The 18911-nt window shown below is 42.3% G+C and overlaps 1 protein-coding gene across 3 annotated transcripts in view; it reads left to right on the forward strand.

The window, feature by feature from the left end:
* CAP2 (cyclase associated actin cytoskeleton regulatory protein 2) overlaps positions 1-18911 on the forward strand; it is a 162694-nt gene that overhangs the window by 109943 nt on the left and 33840 nt on the right. For 2 of the 3 annotated variants that reach the window (XM_016954960.3, XM_016954961.3), the window contains 3 exons: positions 1907-2050; positions 2372-2457; positions 8571-8676. The exons of the other annotated variant lie outside the window; for it this stretch is intronic. In XM_016954960.3, coding sequence (XP_016810449.1) covers positions 1907-2050; positions 2372-2457; positions 8571-8676 — 336 coding nt within the window. The remainder of the gene's footprint in view (positions 1-1906; positions 2051-2371; positions 2458-8570; positions 8677-18911) is intronic. 3 annotated transcript variants of the gene reach the window in all.

Genomic DNA, 18911 nt, shown 5'->3' on the forward strand with positions numbered 1-18911 from the left:
TTTCAGAGGAGGGTATATAAAGGGGTTTAGAAGGAGAGGTAAAGTCTAAAAGCTACCGCAGCTGCACATAATTTATTTCCTAATAGTTTGCTGTCCGTGGCAGAAATGACTGCCCTCTGGGGTGTGAAGCCACCGCTGCAGCAATGATTGAAATCACCTGGGAAGCTTAAACAATTTCCCCCTGCCCTCACCCAGGCCACCCCCGGACCCGTTAAATCAGAATTGCTAGGGGTGGAACCCAGGCCTTAGTCGTTTTTAAAAACCCCAAGGTGGTTCTAATATGTAGCCAAGGCTGGGAACCATTGCTCTGAAATCTCAGAAATTAAAGAGCTGTAAGGAGCTTTTCTATTTTACCTCCTGCAAACAAGATTTACTAAAATACTGCTTAAAGCTCTTTAACTGCTTCCACAGAGCTGAAGTACAGGACCTTTGCTGTTTCTTTGGAGCACACACAAAAATCTGATAAACAACCTTGTATCTGCTTTTCAACACACCTAGAGAAATTAGAGAATGCTAAGGATGTAGATGAGGAGATGTTTAAAGCAACTGTGGTATTCTGGAGAATCTAGCTCCGAGATACTTTATAACTCAGCTCATGTCATTTTGTTTTTTATTTTTTATTTTTACTTATTTACATATTTTTTCAGACAGAGTCTCACTCTGGCACCAGGCTGGAGTACAGTGGTGAGTCACAGCTCACTGCATCTCAAATTCCTGGGTAAAATTCTAACTCTCCCAGGATTGGAGTCTCCTGAGTAGCTGGAACTACAGGAGCACACCACCACAGCCACTTCATTTTTTACATTTTTTTTTTTGTAGAAGTGGGGTCTTGCTGTGTTGTCTGGGCTGGTCTTGAACTCCTGGCCCCAAGCGATCTTCCCGCCTAAGCCTCCCAAAATGTTGGAATTACAGGTATGAGCCACCACGCCCAGCCAGCTCATGTAATTCTGAAAGTCATTTTTGTATGAATGGAGAAGTCGGTTGCTGAATTAGCAGAATTGAGTGTGACCTGTAGCCATAGGCGAAGTGGACTGGGGACAATGTAGAATGCCAACAAAGACTAAAGTCACTGTAAATATGATAAACCATCACATTTTCTTAAAAAGGGCTGGGCGTGGTGGCTCACAGCTGTAATCCCAGTACTTTGGGAGGCCGAGGTGGGTGGATCATTTGAGGTCAGGAGTTCAAGACCAGCCTGGCCAACCCCGCCTCTGCTAAAAATAAAATTATCTGGGTGTGGTGGCAGCCACCCATTGTCCCAGCTACTCAGGAGGCTGAGGCAGGAGAATTGCTTGAACCTGGGAGGCGGAGGTCGCAGTGAGCCAATATCGTGCCACTGCACTCCAGCCTGGGACAGAGTGAGACTCCATCTCAAAAAAAAAAAAAAGGGTTGCGGGGGGGGCCTCAGTGAAAGATTTCCACTTTTTCACATGGATTATGGCAACTGTGGTGAAACCAGGAAGCCTCTCCCAAAGCATTTTCCACAGGAATAGGATGAAGTCATTTTACTAACCTTCCGGTCTCACCTAACTTTATACCAGGATTATTGCGGTGTGTGATCTATTTGCCATTTGAAATATAAATGATCAACACTCAATTTCACTGTCTTCCATGAAGGAGTCTTCAAAATGGGGGCTATGCCATACTGCTGGGTTTTTTCCACATCTTAAGCCACAGCATTAATAATGTTAAAAATATCTGCAATTTTCATACTTCAGACAGTAAAAGCACGGCATTACCATAACCAAGAACAAATGCATGCTGTTCTCAAAGATGATTATATGTTTCTTTTAGACCCCTTAACAGACGGCAGGTCCTGAATTCTCCTGCTTAGGCCAACATGGATAGAGGTGCTATGCATCTGCTCTGTCTGTAGTAAAAGCCCCCGATGTTTGACTGCTTACAGAATGACGTGGCCGCACTTCTGAAACCCATATCGGAAAAGATTCAGGAAATCCAAACTTTCAGAGAGAGAAACCGGGGGAGTAACATGTTTAATCATCTTTCGGCCGTCAGCGAAAGCATCCCTGCCCTTGGATGGATAGCTGTGGTGAGTCCAGGTGCAATGTTGCCTCTTCACCTCATCACACGTTTGGAGTATTTAGGAGAACTAGCAGCTTAGCTACCTTCATGCTCCTTGCACTGAAGGAAGCTTCTTCCTAGGCTGAATGCATCCGCTTTCTCCTACCCTGTTTAAAGTTCAAGCTTTCTGTTCTGAGATACTGTAGAAAGTGTTTTTATCACAGAGCAACATGTGCCTCCCACTTTCAAGTCCACACGTCTCCATTGCTTTTCTTCTTCTTTAAGGCATTTTCTTTCTTATCCTATTTTTTTTTCCTTCTATGCTTGGGTGACGGTCCTGTTTTCTCAGTCTCCCAAACCTGGTCCTTATGTCAAGGAGATGAATGACGCTGCCACCTTTTACACTAACAGGGTCTTAAAGGACTACAAACACAGGTACGTACCTTCCTTTACTCACCAAATTTTCAGTTGATTACTTGTTAGACATTTGTCCCTAAAACTCAGTCCAGTTAACTACTGATTCCTTTCCAAGGCTCTACACTAATGTACTATAAACTTTAAAGGAAAATCTAATCTTTGCAGATAAAGTCAAGTGGAAAGTGGAATCAATTATCCAGATAATATATGGGTTTTAGAAAGTCTGCCTCAGTTCTCTCATAATGAATAAACTCTCCCCACTTGAATGCATGTCACTATCTTATGTATTCCCACAATAATCAGAGAGCTTGGTGATGGAACAACCCTGTATGGTACAGAACCTTTACATGGATCAAAGTAGAGTTGGAGGGTGAGCTATAGAAGAGAGGAGGAATCAGGAAATGAAGTGTGAATCAAGAACAGAAATGAGGTGAAACAACAAACCAGAGCAGTGAGAAGGAAACCAGAGACTCAGTTAATATGAAATACAACTGGGGTGTACGCAGAGACACCTGGAAGACTAGCAGCCATTCAGAGTGCTGCTGAAAGTATAGATGAGTCTAAACCAAGGGGCTTTGCCTGGTGAACCAGCGTGAAAGGACCTTGCGTTCGACAGCACAAGTAATAGATCCCAGAGTAACTTAAACTGGAGTCAGAATAGAAAATAGGCCCAAACGGAGACATGGCAGAGCTGAAGAAATATCCAGGAAAATGTGTCCTAAACTATTTAAAGGATATCGTGAGATTCCACCCCCTCTGATAAGGTTGTGCCTTGTACTCTAAACAGCTGGCTAAATGTGATGTGGCTGGTGCCTAGGAACTAAGGGAAGGGATGAGGCAAATATAAGAGCAACAAGGTTCTACCTGCTTCTGGCCCTGGACTTGAGAGTGGATCTCCCTCTGAGCTCTTAGATGGCAGCAGCAGAAGTGACCATTGGTCAGCAAATGCAGAGGCACCTGGGGACGTCTCATGTGTTGACCCAGACTGTTCAGGTGGAAGGAAATTAAAGAACCTGCATTATTGGATTACTGCTTCAATTCACCTTCTTTTTTTTTTTTTTTTTTTGAGATGGAGTCTCGCTCTGTTGCCAGGCTGGAGTACAGTGATGCGATCTTGGCTCACTGCAACCTCTGCCTCCCGGGTTCAAGCGATTCTCCTGCCTCAACCTCCCAAGTAGCTGGGACTATAGGTGCGACCACCACGCCCAGCTAATTTTTGTATATTTAGTAGAGACGGAGTTTCACCATGTTGGCCAGATGGTCTCAATCTCTTGACCTCGTGATCCGCCCGCCTCAGCCTCCCAAAGTGTTGGGATTACAGGCATGAGCCATTGTGCCTGGCCTCAATTCACTCCTTTATTTTACTAATGCAGATCTGAAAATTAGAACCAGAAGAAAAGGGTCTACAACAATATAAGACAAATTTTATATGGAATATAGAAAAATTGCATAAAATATATAGATAAATACCTAGTATATTTCCAGGCCATTAATTAATATTACATATTCAAAATTTTCATCACTTTTTTTGTAGATTTTTTTATTTTTAAAAATATTGAGTAGATACAAAAGAATATTTATAAAATACACACGAGATGTTAAGGATTACAATACAAAAAAATACCTATACATCCATCCCTCAAGTTAAGAACTATGTAACAATATTTTTTTACTATAAAAAGCAGGCCAGGTGTGGTGGCTCACACCTGTAATCCCAGCACTGTGGAAGGCTGAGACAGGTGGATCACTTGAGGTCAGGAGTTCATGACCAGCCTGGCCAACATGGTGAAACCCTGTCTCTACTAAAAATACAAAAAGCCGAGCGTGGTGGTGGGCACCTGTAATCCCAGCTACTCAGGAGGCTGAGGCAGGAGAATCACTTGAACCCGGGAGGCGGAGGTTGCAGTGAGCTGAGATTGTGCCACTGCACTCCAGCCTGGGCGACAAAGTGAGACTCCATCTCAAAAAAAAAAGGAGCCATATCCAACAATTCCACTCCTAGGTGTATTTCCAAAAGAACTGAAAACATATGTTCACCCAAAATTTTGTACACAATATTCATTGCAGCATTATTCATAATAGCCAATAGATGAGAACAACTATTGTTCATCAACTGATGAATGGATAAATAAAATATGGTATATCCACACAATAAAATATTATTTGGCCATAAAAAAAAAGAATGAAGTATTGATACTTCATTCTTTTATTCGGGCAGCAGCATGGATGAACCTTGAAAATATTGTGCTAAGTGAAAGAAGCCAGGCACAAAGACTACATATTGTATGATTACATTTATATGAAATTCCAGGATAGTCAAATCTATAGAAAGAGAAAGTAGATTAACAGTTGCCTAGGGCTGGAGAAATTTAGGGAAAACTTAAACTTTTTAAAATTTAAGGTTTTTTTTAAAGTTTTTAGTTTAAGTTTTTAGTAATGATTCCCTTTTGGGGAGTAATTGCTAATGGGTATAGGGTTTCTTTTGGGGGGTGATGAATATGTTCTAAAATTGATTGTGGTGGTGATTGCTCAACTGAGTGATAACTCTGCTGAGCTAAACTATGGAATTGCACACTGGAAATGGTTGAAGTATATGGGATGTGAATTATATTTCAATAAAGCTGTTTTATTTCAAAAAACAAAAAGAAAAACAAACAGCCATTGTATTCCCCTCACAGAATTTAGTCGTTCCATGTTGCTTTTAGGAAGAGGAGCTTTAGCAGACAGAACACCTAATTCCAGGGTCTTCAGTGCGCCTCTTTTCCTCTTAGGGGCTCTGCCCACCCCGAGAAAACTTTGGTTAAAACAGTTGTGCTCAGTTACAGACTTTTTGCATCAAGGCAATTGTGCCCAATGATATGCCTCCAAATGTTGCCGTGTTGTATTAGATACTTTAGAACTGTGCGGCACGCATGAGAAAGGCATCAGAACTGCAAGATGGTCTGTTCTTCTGACATAAAAATAACATTTCAGAAAAGAGCAAGTTTCATTTCCCAAACCTGGATATCATATGACAGCATGAACATACACCCATGGTGACTTCTTTTGTTCCAGATATACAGACACACACCTACACATGCCAGTTGAGGACAGCTCAAGCACTACCTAGGTTTCTGCCTTTTTACCTTCCACCCTTGAAGACTATTTTAATTAGTATCTCAGTTCATCAGCTCCTGTCCTTCTCCCAGTCCCTCCTTGAGTATATGTTGGGCTGTGGGTGTGAGGGGTTCTCCCCAGGTAGCAGCATAGTCAAAAGGGTTGGGCTTTTCTACATGCTTTTGTTCACAAAGAGGGTTCAGTATTTGCCCCTCAGTGTTAACTCTAGCAATTAAGTAGAAAATGTACTTCCAGTAGTACCAAAGATGACTCAGTTAAGCTCAGTGGACCACCTCAAGACTATACAAGAAGCCGAAGAAATGCAGCTGGAAGTGCAAATGCATTCGTTTTACTGCTAGGAGTAGTCAAAGCACTCCCAGGTCACCCTTGAGCTTCTGAAAGCGGACTAAGCAGCATACTCCACACCATGCAACACCCATTTACCGGTGGACTCAAGCCCGCGGTGCCGTCTCTGTGTCGCAGTCATTTGTGAGTCACTGCTGCCCACTGGGCAGTAGGACCGTAGGTAGAGGAGTAGAAAGGCAGACCTCCTTGAGGTTTAAACAGGACTGTGAGCAGTGAAATCTGTATCTGTGCAACGCTTACCACCAGCTTGACTGCTCATTGGCTGTTTTTCTCTTTCTTTTTTATTTTTTTTGAGACAGAGTCTCGCTCTGTCACCTAGGCTGGAGTGCAGTGGCACGATCTCAGCTCACTGCAATCTCCGCCTCCTGGGTTCAAGCAGTTCTGCCTCAGACTCCTGAGTAGCTGGGACTACAGGCATGCACCACCACACCCAGCTAATTTTTTTGCATTTTTAGTGGAGATGGAGTTTCGCCATGTTGGTCAGGCTGGTCTCAAACTCCTAACCGCAAATGATCTACTCACCTCGGCCTCCGAAAGTACTGAGATTATAGGCGTGAGCCACCCCGCCCGGCCTGGTTCTTTCAATATATGAATAGAGCAAGTCATTTATTTTAGCTTTATAGAGGTGTGGCCTCTCTGAGTCATAATCATTAAAATTCACATTCCCCTACCATAGCTTCTTCCAGAGTATATGAAAACTGAAGATAGGTTTGCAGCTCCTAATGTGTATTTGGGTCCTGCTCAATTTGTTACCCCTTAAAGACTGATTTCAGGTAAAAGGGCACCATACTCTTAGTCCTTATTACAAGTTTTGCTAGAACGTTCTTCAAGTCAAAATAATACTGCATTGGTTAAAAAAAAAAAAAGAATTTGCCCATATAGACTTGAACTTCATCCACTGTTAAATTTTTTAATGGAAAATATACTGAATCAGACATGGTGGCTCATGCCTGTAATCCCAGCTCTTTGGGAGGCTGAGGAGGGAGGATACCTTGAGGCCAGGAGTTCGAGACCAGCCTGGGCAACATAGTGAGACCTCCATCTCTACAAAAAAATTTAAAAATTATCTGGGCATGGTGGCGCACATGTAGCTGTAGTCCCAGCTACTTGGAAGGCTGAGGTGGGAGGATCACTTGAGCCCAGGAGGTTGAGGCTACAGCAAGCTATGATCTCACCATTGCACTCCAGCCTGGGTGACAGAGCAAGACCCTGTCTCTAAAAAAAAAAAGAAAAGAAAGTATATTGAATGTCAACATGCTATTTCTATAATGTCCACAAACATACATGTGTGTTGTATGTACATACACATATAAACATAGACATATGTGTGTACATTTATACTGAAGTAATGTTCATGCTCTAATAATAGCTGTGTGTATACTGCTTCCTATGTGCTAGGCACTGTACTAAGACCCTTACAAGACCCTACAGACTTAGGAAACTAACAAGAGAGACCGTTGGAGCTACACTTAGTTTTTGAGTTTTGACTGTGAAGGTGAGGTAAAGCGACAATGAGATTTTTCATACATTTGATGAATATAATCAGTACATCTAAAAATGTAGAACAAAACCACACTCACATTTTTTCTATTTGTGGAGTGAATAATTATGACTTCAGTTCCCAATTTCACTCTTTCTAAATGGCATGCCTTAATACAATAGGATTCTAAACATGCTGGTGGTACTTTAGGGCTTTTCAAGGAAAACAAAATATGTCTAGAGACAAGTCATTATTACAAGAGCTTTAATAATAGAGATTTCCATTCATGATTATCTTCAGATTAATGGCCCAGGAACATAATTAAATTTTTCTTAACTCAAATGTCATTATTTTTGCATTTACCTTGACTTCTATAAGTGAGAAAAAATATATTATAGGTAAAAATTGCCAAAAGGAAATGCAACTATTTTTACCTATCTATAAGTTTAATATTTCTAACAATTCTTTCAATCTTGTATGTTAATCCCATTATAAAAGGTAAGCATTTTACTAGCCCTTGGTTCAATAAAATAGAGATAAAAATACTGGTGATGCCTTGCCTGGTTTGTATTGTCATTCAAAGTATTAAATTAAGGGAATTTAAGTAAATGTCCCTTTAGAAGTAAGGGGTGTTACCTGTTTGTAAGAGATCAATTTTCTTCCTATACCAACTTCTTTGTCAGTCATAATGGCTAAAATTCTCCAATTTGGTTATACTTTTAACCAAATAATTCAACAGAATTATTAGAAAATGAACCCAATGACTTTTTTTTTCTTTTTAATACCATTCTCATTCCTGGGAGTATATTGTCTCTCATTTTGCATCAGAAGCAGTGCAGAAAGAAACAGTCTCCCCTCCACGCCCCCGTCACGTGAGGGCTGACTGGGACAGTGCAAGGACACCCTACTCAAGTCAACTTAGCTCTGTCGGGTCCCCTCTCTGTGGTACCTCTGCTCCATACCCGGAGCTCAGGGCATCTGGCCACCTGCCGCCTCCCCTCAGGAGAGTACTGGGCCAGCTTCCTCCCAGGGTTCCCTTCTGAAGCCCTTCACGGTGCCTGGGCTGCAAGGACGATTGCTCCGGGCTCCAGGGCCCCTAGTCACTAGATAACCATGTGCCCCCACAATCTTTTTAAAATTTTATTTTAGATCCTAACTCTGCTTTCTTCAACTCTCTTTCACAACAAAGTGATTTGCGTCATGTGGATTGGGTGAAGTCATATTTGAACATTTGGAGTGAACTTCAAGCATACATCAAGGAACACCACACCACGGGCCTCACATGGAGCAAAACAGTGAGTACGAGGCCTTCCTCCAAGTGTGTAAAAAAAGGCCATAACTATATATACACCCTGTGGCCCAGTAATCTCACGCCTTAAAATTTACCTCAAGGAAAATGTAAGATTAAATGTTCATGCGGAGGGCCAGGCGCGGTGGCTCACGCCTGTAATCCCAGCACTTTGGGAGGCTGAGCTGGGCAGATCATTGAGGTCAGGAGTTCAAGACCAGCCTGGCAAACATGACAAAACACTGTCTCTACTAAAAATATAAAAATTAGCCAGGCATGGTAACGCACGTCTGTAATTCCAGCTACTCAGGAGGCTGAGGCATGAGAATTGCTTGAACCCAGGAGGCAGAGGCTGCAGTGAGCCGAGATTGCACCATTGCACTCCAGCCTGGGCGACAGAGCAAAACTCTGTCCAAAAAAAGCCCATGTAGAAACGGTTTATGGAAATGTCATTTGTGGTAGGAGAAATTTCGGAGCTCCCTACATAACATAGAAAAGAAATAGAAAAGAAAATGGCTGGCAGGGCGCAGTGGCTCACGCCTGTAATTCCAGCACTTTGGGAGGCCGAGGTGGGCAGATCACCTGAGGTCAGGAGTTCGAGACCAGCCTGGTCAACATAGTGAAACCCCATCTCTACTAAAAATACTAAAATTAGCTGGGTGTGGTGGCACATGCCTGTAATCCCAGCTACTTGGGAGGCTGAGGAAGGAGAATCACTTAACTTGGGAGGCAGATGTTGCAGTGAGCTTAGATCGTGCCACTGCACTCCAGCCTGGGCCACAGAGTGAGACTTCATCTCAAACAAACAGCAACAACAACAAAAAAGGAAATGGCTAAGTCGTACATGGTAAGAATGCAATGAAACACTCTACAGCCATTAAAATGCTTTACCAGTTAATGTTAAGTGATAAAGTCAATTGCAAAAGTTTATGAGTATTAAGATGATGTATATGTTAAGAAATTGCGTGATAGAGGCTGGGCACGGTGACTGTAATCCTAGCACTTTGGGAGGCCAAGGTGAGTGGATCACCCACGGTCAGGAGTTCGAGACCAGCCTGGCCAACATGGCAAAACCCCGTCTCTGCTAAAAATACAAAAAACAGCCGAGCGTGGTGGTGCACGCCATAATCCCAGCTACTCAGGAGGCTGAGGCAAGAGAATCGCTTGAACCCGGGAGGCGGAGGTTGCAGTGAGCCAAGATAGTGCCACTGTACTTCAGCCTGGGTGACAGAGCAAGACTCTGTCTCAAAAAAAAAAAAAAAAAAAATGTGTGATAGAAATTGAAGGGAACAAGAAGGTTTGAAGACAGGTGTACATGGAAAGCTATGCAGCCATAAAACAGAACAAAATCATGTCCTTTGCAGCAACATGGAAGCTGCTAGAGCATTATCCTAAGCTAATTAACTCAGGAACAGAATGCCAATACCGTGTGTTCCCACTTACAAGTGGAAGCTAAATAATGGGTACACGTGGACATAAAGATGGGAAAAACAGACACTGAGGACTGCCAGAGATAGGATGGAGGGAGGAGTCCAAGGACTGAAAAACTACTTACTGGGTACTGTGCCTACTACCTGGGTGACGGGATCATTCACACCCCCAAACCTCAGCATCACACAATATACCCACGTAACAAACCTGCACATGTATCCCCTGAACCTAAAGTAAAGGTTGAAATTATTCCAAAAAAAAAGAACAAGATAGATGTCATTTTAATGAGGTGGAATTATGATTAAAATGTCCTTTAAATGTTCTTAACTTCTCTTTTAGTGTTCTAAAGTGTATTGAATAGTATTTTTGAGTACCTAGGCGATCCTAGGACTTTGGTATCTTAGTAGCAGCATAAGATCACAGCCTGTGTCTGTTCCCACTTTAATTCCCATGTGAGATGTTGCGCTGACCTTTGCCCCTTTCAGCTTTATCTCTCACATCCTCTCCCATGTCTCACCGTGTGTTCCAGCAACCCCTCACTCCTTGTGGTATCCTGAACAAAGCCAGTGCTTGGATTGCACCAAATGAAATTGATGTTGTTTCAAAATTTACCGAACTCATATTGTGTAACCTTTATTGCAATGTCCTGAACCTATATCCTGCTGTATAACCTAATTTCCCCCGGGGAGGTACCCCTACCTCTTCTGCAAGACTCACCTCACACATCACCTCTTTAAGAAACTTCCATTGATCTCCATCAGCTCCCCATCTGGGTTGACTGGCTCTGCTCTCTGTCTGCCTCCTTTGCATCTTGAGTATACCTCAGTCATATCCTTAGCATGTGGAATGGTGCTTTACTGTGTGCTTTTGGGACTCTCCCACTAGATTGGAAACTCATCTCTTGTCTCCAGCCCCTAGTATAGTGCCTGGCACAGAGTAAGTGCTCAGTAAATGGTTTGAACTAAATGATCATGAGGGGACTCTTAGAATGTTTCTTGCCCTTTTGAATCTCTGCACTTGCTTTTCATGGAAACTCCTTTCCATTAGAAATTAATGTTACAGTGGACTTAAGGGACTTGAGGGAAAGGGTGGGAGGGGGCTGAGGGATAAAAGACTACAAATTGGGTACAGTGTATACTGCTCAGCTGATGGATGCACCAAAATCTCACAAATTACCACTAAAGAACTTACTCATGTAACCAAACGCCATCTCTTCCCCAAAAACATATGGAAATCAAAATAAAATAAAGAAATTAATGTTAACTTGAATGAAACAGCTTCTTTGTGAATTCCATTCAGAGGTTAAACTCACTGTCCTGAAAGCAGTACCCCAGCACCTAACCCTCCATGCTGGATGTCCCTGTCAGTATAGTAAGCAGGCCTCATGCCAAAGGAGAGTTTGTGGTTTTTCAAGAGAGTGTGGGGCCTTCTACATTTGTTTTCCAACACTTATACCAATGTTAACACGACCCTTCAAGACTGATGTTTCTTTTTATATTCTACTTTGCCTATTTTCTCCATAGCACTGAAATGCACAGTGCCAGATACAACTAAGTGGATTGTTTTTTTTTTTTCCTGACCACAACATTGTGACTTTTGAGAAGAGAGTTCAAAAACATGTGAAGGGTTTTAATAAGTAAGGGTATGTGTGGATATGGATGGGTGTTTATGTAGACTAATTGGAATTATTTTTTATCGATTTCCAATGAGATAGTGTTTTGTTGTACAGCCATGTATCATAAAGAGAAAGTGTCACATCTTTGCCATGGTGATAGATCATTATTAGAGAACAGTAAAATGAAAATCAGGAGCCCTTGGCTCTATTATTATTTCATGGTAGATAAATGCCAGAGGAATGAGAATCCATTTATGGAAAATAGTGTCAACAAATGCTAGCCTGTTAATTCTCTAATGGTGCCCATGGAAAATGAATAGAAAATTACTTTTAAATGGTTTGAATACCTTTAATGCAATGTGCAAAGCTGAGTAATTGTGTTTATGAATATAAAAGAGAATTGATTATTAATTACAGAAAAATATAAATGTAGCTGTTTTCCTTTGTTCTAAAGTGAATACTTATTATGTTCAAGCTTCACAAAACAATACTTGCTCTTACTATGTACAACACATTCAGATATTTTATTTTTTATTTCATTTCTTATAAAATTCTGGCTGAGACCCAATAAATTGATTTCATGACCCCACTAGTGAGTCATATCTCACATTTTTAAAAATGTGTTATAAGCTAGGTGTGGTGGCTCATGCCTGTAATCCCAGCACTTTGGAAGGCTGAGGCGGGTGGATCACCTGTGGTCAGGAGTTTGAGACCAGCCTGGCCAACGTAGCAAAACACTGTCTCTACTAAAAATACAAAAATTAGCCAGGCATGGTGGTGGGCACCTGTAATCCCAGCTACTTGGGAGGCTGAGGCAAGAGAATCGCTTGAACCCGGGAGGCAGTGGTTGTAGTGAGCCGAGATCATGCCACTGCCCTTCAGCCTGGGCAACAAGAGTGAGACTTGGTCTCAAAATAAATAAATAAATAAATAAATAAATAAATAAATAAATAGTTATAAAACGTGTTACATTTATACAAAATAAATATGATCCATAGAGCACATCAGGCATCATGGATTGCCATGACAGCTGTTATTTATATTATACATATTATGCGCTCACATAATATGCCAGGGGAATATTCTATTCAAAATGGTAAAAGCAAAGCATCTACTTCACTTCTCTAATGGAAGAGAAAATGATAAAGTTTTGGTCAGATATTAAAAATGATTAAAAATCTTTTGTCAAGCTTTAAAACATATGCCTAGAAATATATTTCCTGATTTTTTATCTTATTCTTCCAAGGTTTGGGCAGCTATTAAAAAGTATATTATAACAATTATATTTTTGAATTTTAAAATCAAATTTCTTTTAAATTATTAAAAACTACTTAAAGATTCCAAAGCATAGTCCATAGCACAAATCAAGCTAATTTCTCCTCTCTGACTGTGGCCTGTCGACATTCCAGCAAAATGGAGGATAAACAGTTATAGCCAGAGTTGCAGCATTCTTGCAGAGAAGAGAAAAGGACTCCTAGAATCATCTGATTGAATGGTCTTTGGGAGGAAAAAATAAAGCAAGACCATTTCATTTGTTTGCCCACTGATCACAACTCTGTAAAAACTATGTATTTATAAAATGATAAATATCATGAAAGACTATAGAAAGATGTGGTGTTGATGTTCGTGGACACCACAGTATTCAGAGATTTTTTTTTAATTTAATTTTTTTGTTTTTTTGAGACAGGGTCTCACTGTGACACCCAGGCTGGAATGCAGTGGCACAATCATAGCTCACTGCAACCTTGACCTCTTGGACTCTAATGATCCTCCTGCCTCAGCCTCCCGAGCAGCTGGGACTACAGGCCTGCACCACCACACCTGGCTAATTTTTTTATTTTTTGTAGAGACAGAGTTTTGCCATGTTGCCCAGGGTGGTCTAGAACGCCTCAGCTCAAGGAATTTGCCCACCTCGGCCTCAGAAAGTGCTGGGATTACAGGCGTGAGCCACCACATCCAGCCCAGAGGTTTTTCAAAAAAACCCATTCCATCTTAACAGACACAGTCCGTTGCACAAAACTCCTACTTGCACCGTGAAAAGTTTATGACGACTTAACATCTCAAGTACTTTCAGTAATTGTTGTTTTTTTCTATTTTCAAATTGGATTTTGAGATTTGCACTCTGTGGGGTTTTTAGTGACTGACAGCCTGCTGTTTGAGACCTGGGCTGTCCAAGGGCACGTGGCTCTACAAAATCATCCTTCCCTGAGTTAACAGTTGGAGCTGAAAGTCCCTGATCCCATCTCCTAACCTCTGCCTCCAGACCGCAGCTGTGTCAGGCAACTGCTGCCCTGTTCAGTTGTCAGGGTGAATTGCCAAACTTTGAGACCAGCGATTTGAAGAGAGTCTACGTGTGTGTACAAGTGTGCCGGGTGGGGTGGGGTGGGGTGAGTTGGGTGGGAGGAAGCAGCTGTGGAATAATCTGTCTGGAATGTCTTCTTACATTTACCATGGTAAATGGAATCTTGTCATTTCTATGAGCTTTTTTCCAACATTAAGACAGCTGTCAACTAGAAGGACCCCACACCAGAAACTACTTGCTGTTTTCAGTTAGTTTCATCCTTGGGACTGGACCTCTTTTTCATATGAGTTTGTGTCATTTCCTCAGTGCTAAGTTTCAAATGCACTTCATTGAACAAATTGATCTTTTGGCACAAACCCATTAGCAGCACCGTTACTTAGGATCCCTCGCAGTTGGTCAGAGCTGTAATATTCCTTGGCATTTCCTTCAAATCAGATAACTAAAGTCGAAAGACTAAGGCCTAGTCTTTACACTTATAATTATTGAAATAATTGACTTTTTTCCTACAAAACTGTTCATTTCTGTGAATCTATAAATGCAGACTATTATCCTGTTCTAAAAACAGACTATTATCTGTTCAGAAAATTCTGCTCAGATAAAGGTCATGTAAAGAATTCTATGATTAGGATAAATGTGATTATTTTATTAACTTTCGGTTGTTAAACTTGTTGACATATTTCTGTCCTTTCCTATATTTCTGAATTACTTTAGCTTTGGGATCAAATAAGATATAATTATTTGTAGAGTGGAATAAAACTGCACATGGATGAATGTATATACAGTCTTATGTAATAGTGATGTAGTTCTATTTTTTTTGTTGTTACTGTTTTTTGTTTTGTTTTGTTTTTTTGATACAGAGTTTCGCTCTGATGCCCAGGCTGGAGTACAGTGGCACGATTGCAGCTCACTGCAGCCTTGACCTCCTGGACTCAAGCAGTCCTCCTGCCTCAGCCTCCTAAGTAGCTGAGGCTACAGGCGTGCACCAACATGCCTGGCTAATTTTTATATTTTTTTTGTAGAGACGTGATTTCACCACGTTGCCCAGGCTGGTCTCAAACTCCTGGGCTCAAGTGATCCGCCTGCCTTGGCCTCCCTAAGTGCTAGGATGATAAGCATGGTAGGATGATAAGCTGCACCCAGCCAATGTAATTCTTAATAATACGGGTTTTAAAAATCCATCCTATACACTATCATCCATCCTAGCCTCTCCTGAACCTCCAGGAAAATGCAAGTCGTTGGTGGTGGTTACAATTATAGACAAGGTGGTGTTTCATTTTTCCCAAAGCAAAATGCTTTAGGATCACTTCTTTTCCTCCAGGTAGATATTTCTTTTCTTTCTGTTTCTTGGTGTAAAGGCCAAATGTCTGTTAACAAAGTGAAAGTTTAATAGCTTACTTTTGATCAAATTAAAACTCAGCCAGAGGGTATCCCGACTTATTATAAATAATGTAGACTCTGTGGCATGTCATTAACTATGAATATGTATGCCTTGTACGTTTTCAAGTCTTCAGGCCTCTTTACCTTCCTCTTGCTATTTACAAGAGAAAACTGTTCTTAAGCTTTTATATCCAAATTTTCATTTAGAACTTGTACCAAACCCACACCTTAGGGGTATTAATCAAAGTGAATGGGCAGCGCCTCAGATGATGTGTTGGTTGTCCGATGACAAAGCTCACTGTTCTCTATGGCTCTTCCCCTGGAGTGGCTCTCGCCAGTGTACCTGACCACAGCTGCGTCGTTCTACTTAGTTCAGTTTGGGCTTCTAGGTCCCTTCTGGGGCTCTGGGTGGCCAGTTACTCTCATTCTCTTATGGAAGGGTTCCACATTGCTCAACAGGGGTTAGAAGTGTCATCAACTGGCTGGGCGCAGTGGCTCATGCCTGTAATCCCAGCACATTGAGAGGCCGAGGCGGGCAGATCACGAGGTCAGGAGATGGAGACCATCCTGGCTAACACGGTAAAATCCTGTCTCTACTAAAAATACAAAAAAAGAAAAAATTAGCCGCACAAGGTGGCGGGTGCCTGTAGTCCCAGCTGAGGCAGGAGGGACTCGGGAGGCTGAGGCAGGAGAATGGCATGAACCTGGGAGGCGGAGCTTGCAGTGAGCCAAGATGGCGCCACTGCACTCCAGCCTGGGCCACAGAGCGAGACTCCGTCTCAGAAAAAAAAAAGAAGTGTCATCAACTAACAAAGGAGCCTCAAATGCACAAACAGATAATAAAGTTAGGTTGGAAGTGGCTGTGAGTTCAGCCTGACAGAGACCACATAATTAAACCAATATGGCTTAAGCATCTACTATGCACTGAGTTCTGGGCAAGGGGCTAAGAATACAAAGATGGGTAGATGGCACTGTGGACACGATTCCTGTCCACGGAAACGCGCATTCTAGCTGAAGAAGATGAGCAATGCACCATGATAGAATAGGGGGAGCAGTGTGCTAGGGAATCCACACAACGCATGATGCTTGCATAGACCAGGACAACGTGGAAGATACGGCCCATCCTGTAGTGCAGCGTGGTTCTGGGGCCAACAGCAACCTGGGCACTTGTTAGAAAGCTCAGGCCCCTTGACCGGGCGCAGTACCTCAAGCCTGTAATCCCAGCACTTTGGGAGGCTGAGGCGGGTGGATCACCTAAGGTCAGGAGTTCGAGACCAGTGTGGCCAACATGGTGAAAAGCTGTCTCTACTAAAAATACAAAAATTAGCTGGGCGTGGTGGTGCAGACCTGTAATCCCAGCTACTCAGGAGGCTGAGGCAGGAGAATCGCTTGAACCTGGGAGGTGGAGGTTGCAGTCAGCCTGCATTGCACCACGGGACTCTAGCCTGGGCGACAGAGCAAGACTCTGTCTCAAAAAAGACAAAAAGGAAAGAAAAAAAAAGAAATCTCAGGCTCTCAGGCCCCACCTCAGCCCTCCCAAATCACAACCTACTTTTCAACAGGATTCCCAGGTAATTTATATGCATAGTGAAGTTCGAAAAGCACTGCTCTCCTGTATTTAAGTTGGGCCAAAGGAGTTGTTATAGGGAAATCATTCACTTTTACTCGTTCACTTATTTAGTAATTCACTTCCTTGGTAACTACTTATTGGCTACTTACCATGTACCAAGCACACACCAGGCATTATATTTATACTACAGTTCTTCCGTGAAGCACCAGGGTTTTTATTATGATGCATAAATAAATAACAGCAATACAAAGCTAGGTTGGAAAATAAGCCTTGTGAATTAGACTCCTTCCTGGGTGGGCACGAAGAGCCACAAAAAGGCTGACACTTGATTTGGATCTTGACGGTGAGCAGGAGTTCCCTAGGCAAACAGTAAAGGGAAGGGCAGTTTTGGGGCAGAGAATTCAGCATATGTACGTAAGACATGAACAATGTACTTTGAGAGAAAGGCTGGTGGTTTTGCAGAGCTGAATGTGGCAAAAGGTGAGGCCAGAAAGGCAGGTTGGGGCCAGATGGTGAAATCCTTATGCATTATGCTAAGAAGGTGGGGCCATGTAGTGTTTGAAGTTGTTTCCTTTGCCATAGGTTTTGTTGTTTGCTTTTTGTTTTTGAGACAGAGTCTCACTCTGTCGCCAGGCTGGAGTGCAGTGGCACGATCTCGGCTCATTGCAACCTCCGCATTCTGGGTTCAGGTGATTCTCCTGCCTCAGCTTCCAGAGTAGCCGGTACTACAGCCATATGCCACCATGCCTGGCTGATACCTCAGGTGATCCACTCGCCTTGGCCTCCCAAAGTGCTGGGATTACAGGTGTGAGCCACCGTACCCGGCCTGCATGGGTTCTTAAGCAGAAAGCAACACACTGTGAATAATGACTTATGAATTGCATAAGATAGATGGAGAGGGGAAGAGATTAGAGGCCCTGATACGTGTTGGGAAACTTTAGTGGATGGCTAGAGGGTGAGGTAGTTAGTATGTGACCTAGAGTGTGACAATGGCAATGCAAAGAGATGGAGTAGCCACTGAGTTGGAGGACAAGGGACATAAAATCTAACACAAAATTTCCAATCTGGAAGTCTGGGAGAGAATCGTGGTAATATAAAAATAGGGAAATCACAAGGAGGAGCTGGTAGAGAAGGAAGAAAAATCTTCACCTGGGGTTTCACTGCATTGTGTTTGAGGTGCAGGAGGTATAGGAGAGACGTCCAAACACGTGGAGTCAGGAGGTGAGATTTATATCTGGAATTCACTGAAGGGGGAGACCCCAATGTACGTGTTGGGAGTCATCTACCTAGAAAAGACCGGCAAATAAATAAGATGGTTAAAAAAGAGAGAGTGAGATCAAGGATAAAACCTTGGAAAACACTATTATTTCAAGAATGGGGTAAACTAATCAAGGAGACAAGAGATAGGAGAACTAGAAGAATGGAGAGTCTCAAAGCTATAGGGAAAACAGGCTGGCCAGTGATACCAACTGTAGTAAGCTGTGACGAATAAGGATTGGACAAAGGCTGTCATCAGCCACGTTTACCATGTTATTAGTAACCTTCCAAGAGCAGTTTCTGGAGGACTGGAGGCAGATGCAATTTTACAGAATTAAGGAGTAAAATGTTCTTGTAATCAAAGTACTTTGGGAGGTCGAGGCGGTTGGATCACAAGGTCAAGAGATCAAGACCATCCTGGCCAACATGATGAAACCCTGTCTCTACTAAAAATACAAAAATTAGCTGGGCATGGTGGCGCATGCCTGTAGTCCCAGCTACTCAGGAGGCTGAGGCAGGAGAGAATGGCTTGAACCCAGGAGGCAAAGGTTGCAGTGAGCTGAGATCGCGCCACTGCACTCCAGCCTGGTGACAGAGAAAGACTCTGTCTCAAAAAAAAAAAAAAAAAAAAAAAAAAAAAAAAAAGGAGTAAGAAGTTTTCCTGTAATGATCTCTTGATTATTTCTGGAC

This window comes from Pan troglodytes, chromosome 5 (genome assembly GCF_028858775.2).
Source record: "Pan troglodytes isolate AG18354 chromosome 5, NHGRI_mPanTro3-v2.0_pri, whole genome shotgun sequence".
NCBI lineage: Eukaryota > Metazoa > Chordata > Mammalia > Primates > Hominidae > Pan > Pan troglodytes.